Raw genomic sequence first — 19,211 nt, forward strand, 5'->3', positions numbered from 1 at the left:
TCCATAAGGGACACACTCAGGGGGCAGACTCAGTGAGCACCAAAGTCCCAGTGAAGCAAGTCTTATCTCATTAGGGTCTCAGCACAGAAGTTCTCCCAGCGTAGACATAGCTGATCCTCACAGCCAATTGGCCTGGAGGTCAATTCCTCCCAGTGATACCAACAACAATCAAGGCTTAACTACAACAAGACTGTGCACACAGCCCACAAAGGGGTGCACCAAGAGTGTCCACCTCAGGTAACTGGAGAGGCTGAGCCACTGGGCCCTATAGGACAACTAGCACACAAAGCCACTCTGTCAACTCAGGGAAGCAGCCAAAATGTGGAGACAAAGAAACAGGTCACAAATGAAAGAAATGGAGGAAAGCAAACGACTGGATATAGAGTTCAAAACCAGGGTTATAAGGTTTTTCAAGAATTTTCTAGAAAAGGCCGATAAATTTAGCGAGACCCTCGAAGATATGAAAAAGGACCAACTAGAAATTAAATAATATAACGACTGAAATAAAAAATAATATACAGAGATCCAACAGCAGACTAGAAGATCGCAAGAATCAAGTCAAAGATTTGAAATACAAAGAAGCAAAAAACACTCAACCGGAAAAGAAAAAAGAATCCAAAAATATAAAGATAGTGTAAGGAGCCTCTGGGACAACTTCAAGCGTACCAACATCCGAATTATGGGGGTGCCAGAAGAAGAGAGAGAGCAAGATACTGAAAACCTATTTGAAGAAATAATTACAGAAAACTTCCCCCACCTGGTGAAAGAAATAGACTTACAAGTCCAGGAAACGCACAGAACCCCAAACTAAAGGAATCCAAAGAGGACCACACCAAGACACATCATAATTAAAATGCCAAGAGCAAAAGACAAAGAGAGAATATTAAAAGCAGCAAGAGAAAAACAGTTAGTTACCTACAAGGGAGCACCCATACGACTGTCAACTGATTTCTCAACAGAAACTATGCAGGCCAGACGGGAGTGGCAAGAAATATTCAAAGTGATGAACAGCAAGAACCTACAACCAAGATTACTCTACCCAGCAAAGCTATCATTCAGAATTGAAGGGCAGATAAAGAGCTTCACAGATAAGAAAAAGCTAAACGAGTTCATCACCACCAAACCAGTATTATATGAAATGCTGAAAGGTATTCTTTAAGAAGAGGAAGAAGACAAAAAAGGTAAAGATAAAAATTATGAACAACAAATACATATCTATCAACAAGTGAATCTAAAAATCAAGTGAATAAAAAAATCTGATGAACAGAATAAACTGGTGAATATAATAGAATCAGGGGCATAGAAAGGGAGTGACAATTCTCGGGGGGAAAGGGGTGTGGGGGGTGCGGGAAGAGACTGGACAAAAATCGTACACCTATGGATGAGGACAGTGGGGGAATAAGGGCAGAGGGTGGGGTGGGAACCGGGTGGAGGCGACCTATGGAGGGAAAAAGAGGAACAATTGTAATAATCTGAACAATAAAGATTTATTTAAAAATAAAAAAGACAAACAAAAGTTATACTGGTTCCAATCAACCCAATTCAGCTCTGCTTTTTTTTTTTTTTTTTTTTTTAAGGTCAAATGAATATACAGTGAAGTACAGATTTTAAATGAACAATTAATTTGTTGAATTTCCATAAATGTATACACCTGTGTAACCAATACTCTCTCCCAAAAAGCTATAGGAAAGATATTGCCATCACAAAACCCTCTTTTGACCTAGCTCGGTAAATAACCCTGCGACCTTTCCACTGCCTCCCACCTATCCTTTCAGACTCAACTGAAGCCCTTCCTTCAAAACATGCCCCAAATCCACTCATAGACCTCTATCTAAATTACTACTATAACATTTCCACCTCATCCTTGGGGCATATGTTCCAAGACCCCAGTGGATACCTGAAACTGTGGATGGTAGCAAATCCTATATACACTGAGTGGCCAGATTATTATGATCTCTGAACGCATAATAATCTGGCCACTCAGTGTATATCCTATATAATAATCCTATATAATAAAAGGCTAATATGCATGTTGTCCCCTCGACCAGGAGTTCAACCAGCAGGCAGGCTGGCCAACCGACCATGTCCCATCCCACTGGCCAAGCCGGCCAGACCCCAGCCAAGCACAAATTCATGCACCAGGCCTCTAATATATACACACACACATACATACATACACACACACTGAGTGGCCAGATTATTGTGCGTTCAGAGATCATAATAATCTGGCCACTCAGTGTATACGTTTTTCCGCTACATACACATCTTTTCACTTACAGGAAGCACTTTCTGGGTTCTCTTTGGCATATCTCAATTACCAGCATCACTACTCTTGCCCTTTGATTACAAGCACTGAGATACCATCATGGTGGAACTGCTGAGAAGGCTAAGTGACTAATAGGCAAAGTGCAAACAGCATGGATATGATGCACAAAAAGGGATGATTCACGGCCCAGGCAGGACAGAGAAGGGCAGTGTGAGGTTTCATCATGCTACTCATAATGATGCACAAGTTAAAACTTATGAATTATTTCTGGAATTTTCCATTTAATATTTTCAGACTGTTTGACCCCAGCTAACTGAAACCATGGAAAGCAAAACCCAGATAAGGGGAACTACTGTGCTTTCACGACTTGGCCGTCATCTCCAACTGAACAAATGTAGTGGGCTCCTCACAAGTCTCCCTACCTCTGTTCCTACCCCACCACAAAGTATTATCCAGAGTATTCAGTGACCTCCTAAAATTAAAAATCATATCCTGTCACTCTCTTGCTTAAAACCCTCCAAGGGTTTACCATCACAGCTGTAATAAATCCAATGCCTTTTCCTGTATTTCTGTGTCACTAAGCCCCTCCTTTTTCTCCAATACTTCCTGTACTCTGATCATATGAACCTTCTTTCTAGTCTTACAACACAGTGACATATTCCCACTTTAGGGATCTGCATTAATTATTATCTCTTCTTTTCCCCTCCACCTTTCTATTAGTGGCTACTTTTGCTATTCAGAGCGCAACTTCGAAGTTACCTCCTTACAGAAGCCTTCCCTGACCACAAAATCTAAAGCAGACACTCAGACTGTCTAACACAAATCCTACTTTAATTTTCGGCATAGCATCTATTGTTGGCATGTATCTTATTAATGTGTTTTATTTGTCTCTTCTCACAAAGAAACATAAGCCCCATGACAATGGAACTTGTCAACAGTGCTCACAGCTGTAACTCCAGCACCTAGAACGCTGTCCAGCTCATTGCTCAACAAATGTTTGCTAAATAAATGTTATCACGATATACAGAGGGTGTCCCCAAAAGGTGTATACACACTCCGAATGATTATAAAGTCAGTGTTTATTAACACACATTTCATTTTCAAAATTTAGAAGAATCTACAGAAATGAGTAATTATTTTTGTCAGTGTTTTTTCAAACTGATGACCATTCTGGTCCAGGCAGATAATGTGAAATCACAAACATCAAGAATCATTTCATTCGGTATTTGTGTCCCCTCCATTCATTGACTGTTCCCAGTTTTGTACAGTAAACTTCACTTTTTATGTATCTCCATAAAAAAGTCTACTGGGTAAATTTTCTTTGTTCAAAGCTTCACTCATTATTTCAGTTAGTTAAACCTGAAAAGGAGTGAATATGAAGTGAGTTATTAGCTGTTAAAGTATATACATTTTTGGGGACACAGGGTGTATACAAAATGTATACACACTTGGAATAATTATAAAGGCAGTGTTTGTAGTTCAACAGCCTTTTCAAACTTCCAATAGCATTTCAGGATGAATTTCCTTTGTTCAAAGCTTAGTCTGGCTCAAAAGAAAGAAACATCAATTGAGCTAAATGTGCATACATGTTTTTGGGACACCCTGTATATACACACTATGCAGATGGAAACGGTGTCTGTGTCCCAATACAAAACTTACCATAAAATTTTGAAGAGAATAAGAAAGTTATTGCTAGTCATCAAGCTAAATCCTTCACAGGAAACAAAGGGAAGAAAAGAAATGCAGCTTTAATTCAGGACAAAGTAATATAAAACACAGATTAAGTCAAAGTTTAATTCACATAAAGTTTAATCAGTAAAGTTAATGAAAATATCAAAATTTTTGAGTTAGTGTATGGCAGCAGAAATTAAATTTTTGTTGCAAATAATACAGTACTTGGTGTTTCCATTATTGACAAACTATGCTGCAGAAAGAGCAATTGCATTGAATCTCAATTCATCAGGGTCACGTTCCATAAACTTCTTGCAAACTTCTATGGCATCCTATAGGGGAAAGATGTATAAATTTTCAGTTTATAAACATGTGTTTTACTTGCAAATCATAAATGTTTCATACTTTCCTAGTTTGTACTAATGTTACACTGCACACTTCTTTTTCCAAATGAAGAATAACTTAAAGCACACCAGAAGAACCGACATTTCGTGGCCTAATTAGCTTAGTCCAAAAGTATAAGATACAGTAAGTATTCTTTCTTAAAATGCTTTTAAGAAACTTTTAACTTGACAATTACATTTCATTAATTCTAAGCTACACAATTTGTTCATAAATTTAAAAATCTCTAAAATCAGGATCAAGATACAAATGACGATATCTTCGATTTAATGATATATGGGATACAATGTGCAACTCTTTCAAAACTATTCTTGCCTTTTCCTTCTTTTTTAAATCCTCACCCAAGGATATGTTTTTATTGATTTTTAGAGAGAGGGAGAGAGAGAGAAACATCGATTGGTTGCCTCCCAAATGCCCCCAAATGGGGATAGAACCAACCTAGGTATGTGCCCTGACTGGGAATCAAACCTGCAACCTTTTGTGTATGGAACGACACTCCAACCAAATAAGCCACTCAGCCAGAGAAAAACTATTCTTGCCTTTTTCAAATTTGATACTTGTTCATAGAAAGAGCTCTGAAGACTTCTTTATTTGCTATAGGTTAACACTAGTTCAAATTTCTCTTTTTGGATTTTTTCAAGAGAGCAAGGACAAGGAAGTATCCAAATATAGATAAAATGTTATACAAGTGATTTTTAGAGATGTTTCAAAGATAACAAGAACATTAATAACACTTAAAGTGAGCCAACAAGTTTTACTCTTACCTCTAATAACGTTTCATCACTAGTTTCACCGTGGTTAATTGGAAATGGTTTCCGTCCATCTATAAAAAATAGACAAACAGTTGAATGTTTAGCTGTTTGTACAAGATAATGTACTTCAACTTCCACTTTCCTCCTCTCACAGTGAGGCAAAAGTTAATGATCCTATCTAATAAAGATGGAATATGCAAATTGACTGTAACTCCACAACAAAGATGGCAGCGCCCACAGCCAATAGGAGAGAATATGCAAATTGATGCAACAAGGCGAGAGGCGGAAGGCAGCTCCAGCTGGAGCTGCAGCAGAAAGGCGGCTCCGTTCCAGCCAGAGCAAAGGCGGAAGGCGGAGGCCAGAGTGAAGGCTCAGGTCCCGGGTGCTGGAAGGAAGCCAGTGCCAGCAGCCAGGGAATGGAAGGCCTATTCTTACACGAATCTTTGTGCGTTGGGCCTCTAGTATTTAAAATAGTATCTCCTAAAACAAATATTTTAAATGTGCTACCTATGAATATTCTTTAACATTAAGTTATTAGATTAAAAGTAAAGTTATTAAAACCTTGCTTTCATGTTTGAAAACCTAAATTATCTTCACAAACAGAATTTACTATAAATACATATTGGCTTGATTTAATTTCCTAAAAAGAATATGCAAAATTAATGTCAGTTTTTTTTTAAGTTAGGATCTGTTTTTACCCTCCTCAGAAATATGAAAAAAATTATTTCTTCACTTTAAAAGTTAAATCAGAAGGCTTCTAAGTAAGACTGACATGTTTACATCAACAAAAGGGAGCCATCCCAAGTTTTATATATTATTACTAACTGTGTACCCCCAAGGTAGTAGTATAGAATAGTCATCTAAATAAACTAGTATTACTTTACTGACCAGCAAAAATAACTAACTGCAACTATAGTCACTTGAATAAACTAGTAATTTTTTAATACTATGAAAAAGTCTAGAATTATATAAACTCATGCTACCCAAAGGTAACTGATAACTCTACACAAAGTAGGTTTACAAATGTTCGAATGGAAAATATTACAATAATTAATAAATAATAATACAAGAATAAACTCTGTTTTGCATACTTACAACTGTAAATTTACTTTTGCCCCATCCTGTGCATCAAAATTTATAATCTCAGATGTCTTGTAAGTGGCACTTCAAGTACAATTCATAAAACACAATCCCTTCTATAACTCTATGGCTTCTAAATATAATAAAATTTTTAATCAATATGTATCTGTAATACTAGACTTGGACTAATAGATATTACATTTAAAGAAAAAATATAAGCAAAAATTAACCAAACAAACCAAAAAATATGGATAATTAAAATTTTTTTTCTTGAAAACCATATGTGTTCTTTCTTTCAGTTACCATTTTCTTTTTGATTCCTTTAATCTTTTGGAAAAAAATATTTTTTCAATTACAGTTGACATTCAATATTATATTAATTTCAGGAGTATAGCACAGTGGTTAGACAATCATATACTTTACAAAGTATTTCCCCTGATATTTCCAGTACCCACCTGGCACCATACACCATTATTACAATATTATTGGTTATATTTCCTACTATAGGCCCAGTGCATGAAATTCATGCATTGGGCGGGGGCAGGTGGTCCTCTCAGCCCAGCCTGCGTCCTCTTGCAATCCGGGACCCCTTGCTCCTTAACACTCAGCTTGCTGCTCCTTAGCACTGCCGCACATGCGGGTGACGCTTCTGCAACCGCTGCTGCGCTCACCAGCCATGAGCCCAGCTTCTGGCTGAGCAGCTCTCCCCCTGTGGGAGCGCACTGACCTCCAGGGGGCAGCTCCTGCATTGAGCGTCTGGCCCTGGTGGTCAGTGTGCATCATAGCAACCAGTCGTTCTGGTTGTTCAACCCTAACGGTCACTTAGGCTTTTATTACATACACTAGAGTACCGGTGCACGAAATTCATGCACAGGGAGGGGGGGGAGGTCCCTCAGCCTGGCCTGCACCCTCTCCAATCCAGGACCCCTCAGGGGATGTCCAACTACCGGTAGTCGTACATCCCTCTTACAATCGGAGACCGTTGGCTCCTAACTGCTCACCTCCCTGCCCCCCCTGCCAATCTGATCACCCCTAACCGCCTCTGCCTGCCGGCCTGGTCACCCCTAACTGCCCCCCCTGCTGGCCTGGTTGCCCCTTACTGCACCCCCCTTGCCGGCCTGGTCGCCCCCAATTGCCCCCCCTGCCAACCTGGTCGCCCCTTACTGCTCTTCCCTCCCACCGGCCTGGTCACCCGCTAACTGCCCCCCTGCTGGCTTGGTTGCCCTCTAACCACCCCTGCTGGCTTGGCTGCCCCCTAACTGCCCCCCCTGCCTGCCTGATCACCCCTAACTGCCTTTGCTTGCTGACCTGATTGCCCCCTAACCGGCCTGGTTGCCCCCTAACTGCCCCCCTGCCGGCCTGGTTACCCCCTAACAGCCCCCTGCCAACCTGGTTGCTCCCTAACTGCCCCCCCTGCCAGCCTGGTTGCCCCCTAACTGCCCCCCCTGCCAGCCTGGTTGCCCTCTAACTGGTCCCCTGCCAGTCTGGTCACCCCCTAACTGTCTGGAAGGAAGTCGGACGTCAGAAGATGTCCAGCTGACCTGGTCTAATTAGCATATTACTCTTTTTTTTTAGTATAGATGCTGTACTTTATATTCCTGTTACTTTTTTGTAAATGCCAACTGGTACTTCTTAATCCATTCACCTTTTTCACCCAGCCCCTAATGCCCTTCCCATCTGGCAACTATCAGTTTGTTCTCTGTAAGTACAAATCTGTTTCTGATTTGTTGTTCCATTTATTGTTTGTTTTTTTAGATTCCACATGCAAGTGAAATCACAAGGTATTTGACTTTCTCTGTCTGACTTATTTAGCGTAATACACTCTAGGTCAATCCATGTTAGTGCAAATGGTAAGATTTCATTATTTCTTATGGCCAAGTAATATTTCATTGTATATATGTACCACATCTTCTTTATCTAATCGTCTGCTGATGGACAATCAGGTTGCTTCCATATCTCTGCTATCCTATATAATAAAACCCTAATATGCAAATCAACTGAATGGCAGAACGACCAGTCACTATGATGTGCACTGATAACCAGGGGGCAGACGCTCAACGCAGGAGCTGCCCCTGGTGGTCAGTGCATTCCCACAGGGGAACACCGCTCAGTCGGAAGCTGGGCTCATGGCTGGCGAGTGCAATGGAAGTGGTGGGAGTCTCTCCCACCTCCACGGCAGCACTAAGGACCCCTCGGGGGTACAGGACTGCGAGAGGGCGCAGGCTGGGCTGAGGGGACCCACACCCTCCCCATGCACGAATGTTGTGCACCTGGCCTCTAATTATAAGTAATGCTGCAATGAACATAAAGAAGCATATATCTTTTCATATTAGTATTTTGGATTTAATAGGATAAATACCCAGGAGTGGAATTGTGGGGTCATACCGTAGTTCTATTTTTAATTTTTTGAGGAACCTCCATACTGTATTCTATAATATTCCACCAACAGTACAAGAGGGTTCCCTTTTCTCCACATTCTCACTAACACTTGTTGATTTATTGATAGCTATTCTGATAGGTGTGAGGTGATAACTTATTGTGGTTTTAATTTGCATTTCTCTCAAGATTAGTGATTTTGAGCATCTTTTCATATGTCTATTGACCATCTGTATGTCCTCTTTGAAGAAGTGTCTGTTCAGGTCCTCTGCCCATTTTTTAATTGGAGCGTTTGTGGGGTTTTTTTTTGTGTTGAGTTGTATGAGTTCTTCATTGAATTAACCCCTTATTGGATGTACCACTGGCAAATATCTTCCATACGGTAGGCTGTCTTTTCATTTTGTTCACGGCTTCCTTTTCTGTGCAAAAACTTTTCAGTTTGATGTAGTCCCATTTGTGTTTCTTTTTTCTTTTGTTTCCCTTGCCTGATGAGATATACCCCCAAAAAATATTACTAAAAGCAATGTCCAAGAGTTTACTGCCTATCTTTTCTTCTGGGAGTTTTATGGTTTTGAGTTTTACATTTAAGTCTTTAATCCATTTTGAGTTTATTCTTGTGTATGGTGTTAAAGTGATCTAGGTCAGTGGTCGGCAAACTGCGCCTCGCAAACCACATGGTTTGCCGCTCTGTTGACTAATGAGTTTGCCGACCACTGACCTAGACTCTCGATTCCAATAATTACAGGCTGTTGTTGTTCCTTGTGATTAAGCCCCTATCCCAGGGGTCAGCAAACTCAGTCAACAGAGTGGGAAACCGTGGCTCACGAGCCGCATGTGGCTCGCAAGCCGCAGTTTGCTGACCACTGATCTAGGTCATTTTTTTTGCATGTATCTGTCCAGTTTTCCTAACACCATTTATTGAAGAGACTATCTTTACCCCATTGTATATTTTTGCCTCCTTTGTCATAGATAAATTGACATAGGTTTGGGTTTATTTCTGGACTCTCTATTCTGTTCTATTGATGTATGCATCTGTTTTCATGCCAGTTCTTGAAAAATGCCATTGGTATTTTGATAGGTATTGCTCTGAGTCTATAGATTGCTTTTGGTAGTATGAACATTTTAAGAATGTTAGTTCTTTCTATCCATGAGTGCAATATATGCTTCCATTTATTTGTATCTTCTTCAATTTCTTTCTTCAATCCTATCTAATAAAGGGGTAATATGCAAATTAACCATCACTCCATCACAAAGATGGCGGCACCCATAGCCACAAGATGGTGGCACCCAGTCCTCTCAGCCTGGCCAGAGTCCCCCAGTCCAGGGGACGGGCGGCCACTGCAAGCAGGCAGTGTGAGCAGCCTGGCGGAATGCCTCTGGGTCACGGAGAGCCTCTGGGCAGTGGGCGCGGAGTGGCCAGGCCCTGCAGAGAGTTACTGGCACACAGATTCTGCCGGGGTTCCTGCGGCCCTGTGGGGGTCCCGGCATCCGCTTCGTGCGGCTTCTGTCAGGGTTTCCGCGGCCCCACTTGTCCAGAGGCAGGGCATCGGGGCAGCACTCCAGGACTCGGCGCTGTCCCGCAGCACACCGGCCACGCGGGGTGGGACTCCGGGACTCCGACCGGAGGGGCAGTGCCTGGAACCATGGGAAAGAGAGCAGGTGCTGGCCCTGTGGATAGGGGTGTGGCCTTGGCCTAGCCCAGAGATTGCGGGAGGGGTAAACTCAGGCACAGGAATTACTAGAGTTAAAAGCAGGGACATGGGCACAAGGGACATACGTGGAGTCAGCAGAATGAGGGTGAACACCAATAGAGAGGAGGGGCCACGGAGTAGTGTACGCAAGGACGTACCCTGAACATGACGGCGCTCCGGGTCTGTAGGGTGTAGCTTTGCTGCCCTCAGAGGCATCGCAAAGAAAGTCCTGCTAGAAGGAGGTTCGAACCCAGGTGGAGGGCAGGAGCGGGGCCAAGTTACCTCGCAGGTGCTTGAGACGTGGAAGAGGCTCTGAGCAAAGCTGAGGTGCCCTTAGGGGGCGTGGCCAGGGCATGGCTTAAGGCATTGTTGGGCAGATGGGGACGTAATGTGAATAAGCAAAATGACATGACCCGCATGAGGGGCATAGTGAGGTGTAAGGGTGTGTAGCCAAGATGGCTGCCCACATGAACCTCATCCCAGTAGCAAGGACAGGGGTTTGTGCTCAGAGCATTCAGGTAAGGTCCCATGGCGCCGGGCGGGGGATGGGTCCCGGGTCTTTCACGATGGGCTACTAGTGTTTTATAATTTTCCAAGGATAGGCCTTTTACCTCCTTGGTTCTTACATTTATTCCTAGGTATTGAATTCTTTTTGCTGCAATTGTAAAGTGGATTCTCTTAATTTCTCTTTCTGATAGTTCATTACTGGTGTATAAAAATGCAATCGATTTCTGATATTAATTTTGCATCCTACTACTTTACTAAATTAGTTTATCAGTTCTAATAGGTTTTTTTTTGGTGGAATCTTTGGGGTTCTTTATATATAATATCATGTCATCTACAATTTTTTACTCAATAACTCAATTCTCCTCTTGCTCAAGATTTCTTTTGAATTTATTAGGAATCTATATCAGGGTTATTGTCAACTTCCTTTGCAACTGCCCATCTACATTTGTCTTGTAAGTATCCCCCTGCTCTCTGATATATCAAAGATTATGACTATTCTTTAGAACTGAAGTTCTTTAAAATCATTTAAAGATTGCTATCCCCAAAGGGCTCTAATTCTCCATCAGCCTTACTGATCATTCTTGCTAAAGAACACCTAAAACAAACAAGATCTCAGTAGTTCTGCCTTTCTTTTCTGATATTCTTACTTCAAGCCAATTTTAAAATACTTTTGTGTTAATCTTGGCATGCTACAAAATAGGACATTCTTCATATGTAGCTTATCTTTGATATATGTCTTTCTTTCTACTGCTAGCTAACTAGTCAAATTGAGTTTTTTAGACAACTCTTTGCTTTCCATTGATCATAGATTTGTTTTCTAAATATCTTTTCAATGTTATTATTTATTTTATTACTAAGTGTTTCATTCTGAAAGTCACCATTATTTTTTAGTCCTTGGTTATGGATAATGTGTATCATTTCTCTGGCCTTTTCTAAATCCTTGAAGTCAATAGAATGTGTCTGGCAAGTCTCAGCACTCTCTTTATTTCCATTTCTACTAGTAATTTCTTATTATTCAGAGTGGAAATGAAGTTTCCAGCAATCAGTCACACAACTGAAATCCCCAATCACTATTACACCTTATTTCTATATAAATTTTATAGACTGACTTAGCAAATATAAAATTTATAGAATAAATTAGTGAAGCTCTGAGGTCTATTATATACTCCCATAATCATTTCTTTTCATTTTAGTTTAATTCCTACTGAAATCATTTGACTATAGAAGACAACCATCAATTTTTATAAATACTATGTTATTTCTCCTCCTTTTCCCCTTTAATAGAGTGATTTCTTTTTAAATAGAGTGATTTCAAACACAAAATCCATCTAAATTTTATGGACCGCATTTGCAGTTGTAGTCTGAGTCCTTTCAAAACTCTTTGTCCTTAACTTACATGAATGTCTATCAGCTATGCTGTACACCTGAAACTAGTACAAACAAGTGTTGAATGCAAACTGTAATAAAGATTTTTGAAAAATTTAAAAATTGTCTTTAAATAAGAAAATTAAAAGTGCAAGTTAATATTGAGAAGTACTTCACTTTGTTTCTTTATTTGCTCCTCCCCCCCTTTTTTTAACACAAGAAGGTCTCATGGAAAAGAACAAGAAGGACTCATAAGTATTAAAGTACTATATATATCTATTATGAAGGAGTCATAAGAAGTTCTCTATCTGAATGAAACAATTAAAATTATGAAGATCTCCTCCAAATAGTCCCTGAAATAATCTATCTATAGTTAAACTTTTTAAAAACTAAGTGCATTTACAGGCCAAAATACTAAGTAATTAATCATGCGTAGTTTGACATATGCCTTAGGAAGATACCAGAACAGAGAATTTGTAAAGTCTTTTAAAAAGTCAGATGTAGCCCAGCAAGTGTGGCTCAGTGAACCAGGAGGTCATGGTTAGATTCCCGGTCAGGGTACATGCCCAGATTGCGGGCTCAATCCCTGGTTGGGCGTGTGCAGGAGGCAGCTGATCAATGATTCTCTCTCATCATTGATGTTTCTATCTCTGTATCTCCCTCTCCCTTCCTCTCTCAAATCAATAAAAATACATTTTTAAAAAAAGTCAGATGTAATACAAAGGGATAGTACAAAAGCCTGAAAACTAGTAATACTCATTACCAAATATAAAAACTAGTCATGAATATTACACTATGTTTTAAAACTAGTTTCAGGATCAAAATGGCTTATGCAGATGTTGATGATATCTATCTCAATAATTTAGTAAAAATGGCTGGAGTGATTTACAGGAGTTTCCTATAATGATTTTTACTTTACTGCTTTGCTAAAATGTAAAGGTGGTATGCAAACATTCTTGAATTGTAAGTTGCTTGAACACCAAAGAAAAATTTTATTTTTTCTAGTAAAAAGTCTTAAATGAAACACGTTCATTATGCCAATTCAATGCTATAAGGCAATCAATTTAAGTAAATAATAAATATCAACAATCCTGTTTATCATAAATACAGACTTTTTCATTTCCAATTTCTCTCACCAGAGTAAATTTTTAAAGTTCTTACCTAATTCATAGAGATGCCCATCTACGTGAACTAATGCAATAAAATGAAGATCTACTTTTTCATCTATATTTGGTGCCTGCAATAGGAGGAAACATACATATTACATATGTTAATAGTCAAACAAATCAATCAAGTACATGTAAACACATACAAATATTAAATCACATCAGAGAACATTTATCCAAAATAATTAAAGGCTTAACCTTTGATATAGTGGACAATAAGCAAATATGTTTACATTTATAACAATATGCTCACCCATCAACAAGAAAAATGTCAACTACAAGCACATTTTTCTTAATCTCAACAATCTAAATACCTAAAGCTTTGTTCACCTTCAAAGGCCCAGCACTTCACACAATGCCTGGTATATAGTAAATGTGCAATGTATACTTTCCAAATGAAATGAATGCATAAAGTGATTTGTCTAATTTTTGAAATTTGAAAAAGAAAATCTTTTACATTTTAATAGCATAAACAGAGTTTTAAAAAACTCTTTTCAAGTTTTAAGACTTCAAGAAAGTGAGTTCTCCCCTTAATAACTTGACCTTGATAATAGAACATAAAGAGTTTTAGAGTAAAATAAGTATCTTTACTCATCCTACATTCAAAAGGTTTATAAATGAATAGATGCAGGAAAATAACCCAAAAGGTTAAAGGGGGAAAATAAGGATAAGAGCAAATTAAAATACAATTAACTGTAGCCTATAATTTTTCTCTTGCTTTCTTAGTAAACGCTTTGAAATTAAAACTATACCCAGATTTTTTGGCTTACCAAATTCAATTTTCATGAGCAATATCTGATACATTTGTTAAACGTTCAAGTAACTTATGCAAAATCAATACATGATTCACTGACACTGTCTTTAATACACAGTAACTACAGTTAATACAAATATGTGTTACCTATTTATCAAATCTAAATGGTGTGCAATGAAGTACAATCAGTGTTAAATGCAAGTACAAATTTTAGAGATAAAGTTTTCAAAAGGCATAAATCAAATTACTTCTCATATTACCTAACATCCTGTAACACAATAGTAGCTTAACTCTAAAATGCGTATTTTTTTTACTCATTAGTAATTACATAATTTTAAGTAGTTGTAATATGAAGTTTTCAGATGCAGAAATTGAAAGATACAGAAGAAACATTACTCTGGATTTACTGAATGCTCTTAAAAAACATTTACAGATAGAGTAACTCATGTAATCTCACATTATTCTTCAGAAATTATTTTCTTCAAGTTTATGAATGAGAGAACAGCAACAAAAATTGATGTGACAAACTAGCTCTTCCTAACTTCAACATAGAACTAAAGAATTCCGAAGTTGGTAGCAATCAAAGTCACCTAGGTTACTGTTGTTAATCTCCTCTCTACCACAGCCCCTACTTCCAGTAGGCCCTCCAACAGGGAACTGTCACTAGGCTTTGAAGCAGTCCATTCCATCTTTGACAGCTTTGTTAGAGTTATTTCTCATACTGAAGCTAAAATATGTTCCCCAGTGTTTTCCATCATCTTCTAAAAAGTCTATTAGCTCCCGAGCATGATGTTTCTTCAAATAATTAAAGATGGTGATAATGAATTCCCTTACTTTCCTGGTCAGAAAATAAAATGTATTATTGATTGCTCAATCTAATACCAATGACCAAAAGAGAATTCAATTTTTCAAGGCTAAACTTAGGAATTCTACAAATGATAAGTTCAATTCTATAAAAAATGCCAGAAAGAATTTTATCCAACCAGGAAAGGGTCTGTCTGGTTTTCTCATTTTAAGATACGATTCTCCAACAGGATATCAAGTATTTTAAATCTTTTGATCTATGTTTTTAAAATTTTTAAATTATTTTAACACCATTTCTTCTTAAGAATATTGCATCTTATAGCTTCCATTCAGTAAATACAACTGTGCTAGAGATAGTAGTATAATTAGAGTCAGAGATATGAACATATATACTCAATCCCTGTAAACACTGATTTTGTTATTTGTTTTGAGGTTTAAATGAAATGTATTACTTTGTAAATTGTTAAGTGATACTAAACATTCTGTATTATTACAATATTAATACTACATTATCACAAAAATATAAGAAATCACTAAATCTAGTGACTCAAAATTGTGTGTCAGTACTTGCTATGAGCCTTTTCCTTTGGTCTACGTGTAATCTGAAACATGCAAATTTTCATTGCTAAAAAATGATTCCACCCCAAAACAAGAATAAATAAAAAGCAAATTCCAATAAGTTTTTCATTAAAAAAAAATGACCAACATATAATAAACAAAGGGCAAAAAACAGAAGCTATAGATTTGGATCATTTTTGCCTACATTTACATACATTATTTTTTATAAAGTTCCCTAATTTAGAATAAAATACTTAACTTAAATAATTAAAAAGTAACATAACAAATCAATTAGACAGAAATTAAATACTAAATAGATATTTCAAATTAAAAAAAGGTATGGTTGTAACTTAATAATTATATGGTACTTAATATATATTAGGCACTGTTCTAAGTGCTTTATATGTACTGACCAATTAATTATCATTTAAACCCTTCAAGGTGGGTAATATAATTATACCCATTTCACTCTCAAGAAAACTGAAGCATGGAAGCATTAAGTAACATGTTCTAGATCACAAATCCAGGCAGTGTCATTCTAGAATTTGTGTTCTTAACCACTAGGCTATGAAAATATTTATGAAGATATAAAGCAATGGAATTAATATTGAGCAAAGATCAAAATTACATAAAAACACATAAATGTGAAATAAACAAATTTTATGATATGCTCATTTAGAATAATTTTAAGTACAAAGGAATTTATTCATATTTAGAATCAATTGTGCCCAAGTCAGACTTTACAAAATTAGGGTTTTACTCTGATCATTTAATTCACCTTATATCTCCTACTGTACAAATTGACACAGTAGGGAAACAACAAATATGATAAATGAATAAAAATGACAAATACACACTGTGACCCAATGAGGATAATGAAACATAGAGACACCAGTTTTGTTGATACTCAGCAAAAATCAAAGGCTCTTTTGATGACCAAACTGATATTTGGAGGAAGCAGATGTTTAAGGAAAAGTGCCACGACTCCACTTCATAATTTGAATATAGCTCTAGAAGAGTAAATAAAGGGAGGAAATGTTTGACACCAACTTTTTTTAAAGCATTAAACATTATGTGTAATCAGACTTCCTCTGGCTTCAAAAGTCATGATGATTTATAAAAGTGTCAAGTTTCTTATAAATGTATGGCATATACCAAATCTCTCAGATATAACATTTCTAGGTAGGCTCAACTAATCCATAGTCATTGCCACTAATAGTCTAAAACATCAGAAAGACAAGAGCTGTAGTTGCCGAAACCTGCAGTTTATTTTAATTATGAAAATAATTAGAATTCCATCATCAATCTCAACATTTAAGAAAATTAGCAAGATTTCAAGAACATGTACTCACTTTTAAATAGTTAGCTAATATCTACTCAAGAAGGAGAAATCCTAAAATTTGTGGGAAACCTACATCAATTCACAAGGAAAAAATCTTCGCCTCTTACTTGGAAAGATGTTCTTTAAACTGAATAGGCAGGGAAGATTGGATCAAGATTAAACCAAGTACCTGAGCCACCTCAGGAAAAATAACTTAGATGAAACACCCTACACCAGGAAGTATTAGATTAAGGATAGAGTAAGTAAAGCACCCCAGAGCATGACAAGAGCCTAAAGTCATGTTCAGAAACATGAAAAAAAAAAAGTAAGAAATGGTATAGAACTCAGAAGGTACACAGCATTTGTTGACCTGAGTCAACTAAATGAAATCAGAAAGATGAAGGGTAAAAGAATACATATTCACTTTAACAAATGATAGGAACTTAAACATTATCATGAATGTCAATTAACACTCATCAAAGGCAGGCATTCTTACAGTGGTAGGATATGAAGTGGAAAGATGGATTTCACCAAGACATTGGTGAAAGTCAAGCTAGACTGCAAAGCATGGAGGTATGCTTACAATCTTATTGGGAGAGAAAACTAATGGCTAAGTGAACCAAGAGAAAAGCATTTTGAAGACTGAAGAAGTTTAAGGGAAAAAATGGACTGCCCTTGTCACTGGAAGAAGAGATGGAAGATTGACTACACTTACAACAGAATGGAGACCCAAAGATGGTAGGCGTAAGAAGGGTCGCCAGCGACGAAGACGGAGAGATGGACTGGTAGCCTTTGCAGGGTCTACATGGTTACGTTTGACCCAGGGCAGGGATGCATGGTGACACAATGATGAGGCCTTCGTTCTGCAGTGGCTACAATGAGGCTGTGATGAGGATGGCGAGGAGGACTACATAATTAAAAAAGAGAACATTTTACTTAGACCACGTCACTGGGCGATCATTTATTTTTAAAAGCAACGTATGGTCATACTTGTATTTATATGGTCTAGCACTTTTAATCAACCATAATCTAGAAAAAGACCATAAATTAATATTGGTTAAAAGCAGGTAAAGTGGAAATATATAATCAAGGTATCAGGGTATATGCCATAGGTTCTGTAAGTGCACATCTAAAATATTTACATATCTTCATATGCATAGCAGACTGGTGGCATTGATTGTATTCAAATTCTCTAGGAACAAAATATAGGCTGCAATTTAACTGTTTGATCACTCTGATTAATAAAATCTGCCATAAAGTTTCCTTTCTTAGTTGGGCAAGGCAAAATAATACCTCTTTTTTGTGTTGTTTTATTTTAACCTGCTCCCTTGAGTATATACCTAAGAATTCATCCAGGGCCATTTGACTGACTTGAAATCCAGGGACAGTGTTACACATGTTTCCGGGAAGAGTGAAATACTACTAATCAAAGCCTTCTTTTAGAAAAACAAACAAACAAACAAAACCACTCAACATCTTATCCAGCTAGATGTTCTGTTATAGATAGCATTTTAGAGAAAGCTTGATAAATGACAGTACAAGTTGAAAGTGGAATAGCAGGCATCAAGGAAGAAAAGAACAATCGACTTGAGAGGTTGCCAGCTCTAGTCTTGGTAACTTTGGGTCGGTCACTTCACTTCTTGGAACCTCAATTCCCTTGTTTATAAAGAGAAGCATTTAGTCTTGATGATTTACTACTTTCCTTCCAGCTTTAAAAAAAATCTGTGAATTTAAAAATTGTAATTATATGAAATTAAGTAATATAATTTAATACTGTAAAATACTACAGAGCATCATAAATGACACTTTTTAAATGCATTTTTTAAAAACAACATATGAGAACACTCAGTAACAGGCATACAATATTTCTCTTCTGTCTGTGTTGTTTCTACCTAAAGCAGATTATATTGACATTTCCTGAATATAAATCACTGAATAAAATGAGCAAGAGCTCTTGTCTGGGGAAAAAAAAAGAAAAAAGCACCCAGCTGGCATGGCTCAGTGGTTGAGCGTCCACCTACAATTTAAGAGGTCATGGTTCAATTCCCGTTCAGGGCACATGCCCAGGTTGCAGGCCTGATCCCCAGTGTGGGACTTGCAGGAGGCAGCCAATCAATGGTTCTTTCTCATCATTGATGTTTCTATCTCTCTATCCCTCATCCTTCCTCTCTGAAATCAATAAAAATATATATTTTAAAACTCACTAAAATGGAATTATATCAAATTGTTTTTAAAAAAGAAATATACATAAAATATGTAACATACCAAACACTAGAATAATGTGCAGAAGAAAATTATATGGTGTTAAGCACTATTAAAAATTTATTAGAATAAGCACTAAGGGGGAAAAATCAACTTTAAAATATGAAGTGAAGAAATATAAACCCCTCTGAAGCTGATGACTTGCATAAGCTATCTTCTTACTTCGGCTGACAAGTTAAATGGAAGCAATCATGGCCTAACTATAGTATTATCTATATATATATAAAAGGCTAATA

General features: G+C 37.6%; 1 protein-coding gene across 7 annotated transcripts in view; it reads right to left on the bottom strand.

Annotated features, from left to right (window-relative positions):
* Window positions 1-4,123: 4,123 nt before the first annotated feature.
* The window catches only part of UCHL3 (ubiquitin C-terminal hydrolase L3), a 122,392-nt gene continuing 107,304 nt past the window's right edge, over window positions 4,124-19,211 (bottom strand). For 3 of the 7 annotated variants that reach the window (XM_080659068.1, XM_080659067.1, XM_080659069.1), the window contains 3 exons: window positions 13,272-13,347; window positions 5,104-5,162; window positions 4,124-4,269 (listed from right to left, as the gene is read on the bottom strand). In XM_080659068.1, the coding sequence (XP_080515194.1) occupies window positions 4,186-4,269; window positions 5,104-5,162; window positions 13,272-13,347 (219 nt within the window). In that variant the 3' untranslated portion in view covers window positions 4,124-4,185. Of the gene's footprint in view, window positions 4,270-5,103; window positions 5,163-13,271; window positions 13,348-16,249; window positions 16,403-17,428; window positions 17,621-19,211 lie in introns of all 7 variants that reach the window. The other 4 variants (XM_080659065.1, XM_080659066.1, XR_013960072.1 and 1 more) reach the window with 3 other exon arrangements.

Source organism: Plecotus auritus (genome assembly GCF_963455305.1).
Source record: "Plecotus auritus genome assembly, chromosome: 3".
NCBI classification, from domain to species: domain Eukaryota; kingdom Metazoa; phylum Chordata; class Mammalia; order Chiroptera; family Vespertilionidae; genus Plecotus; species Plecotus auritus.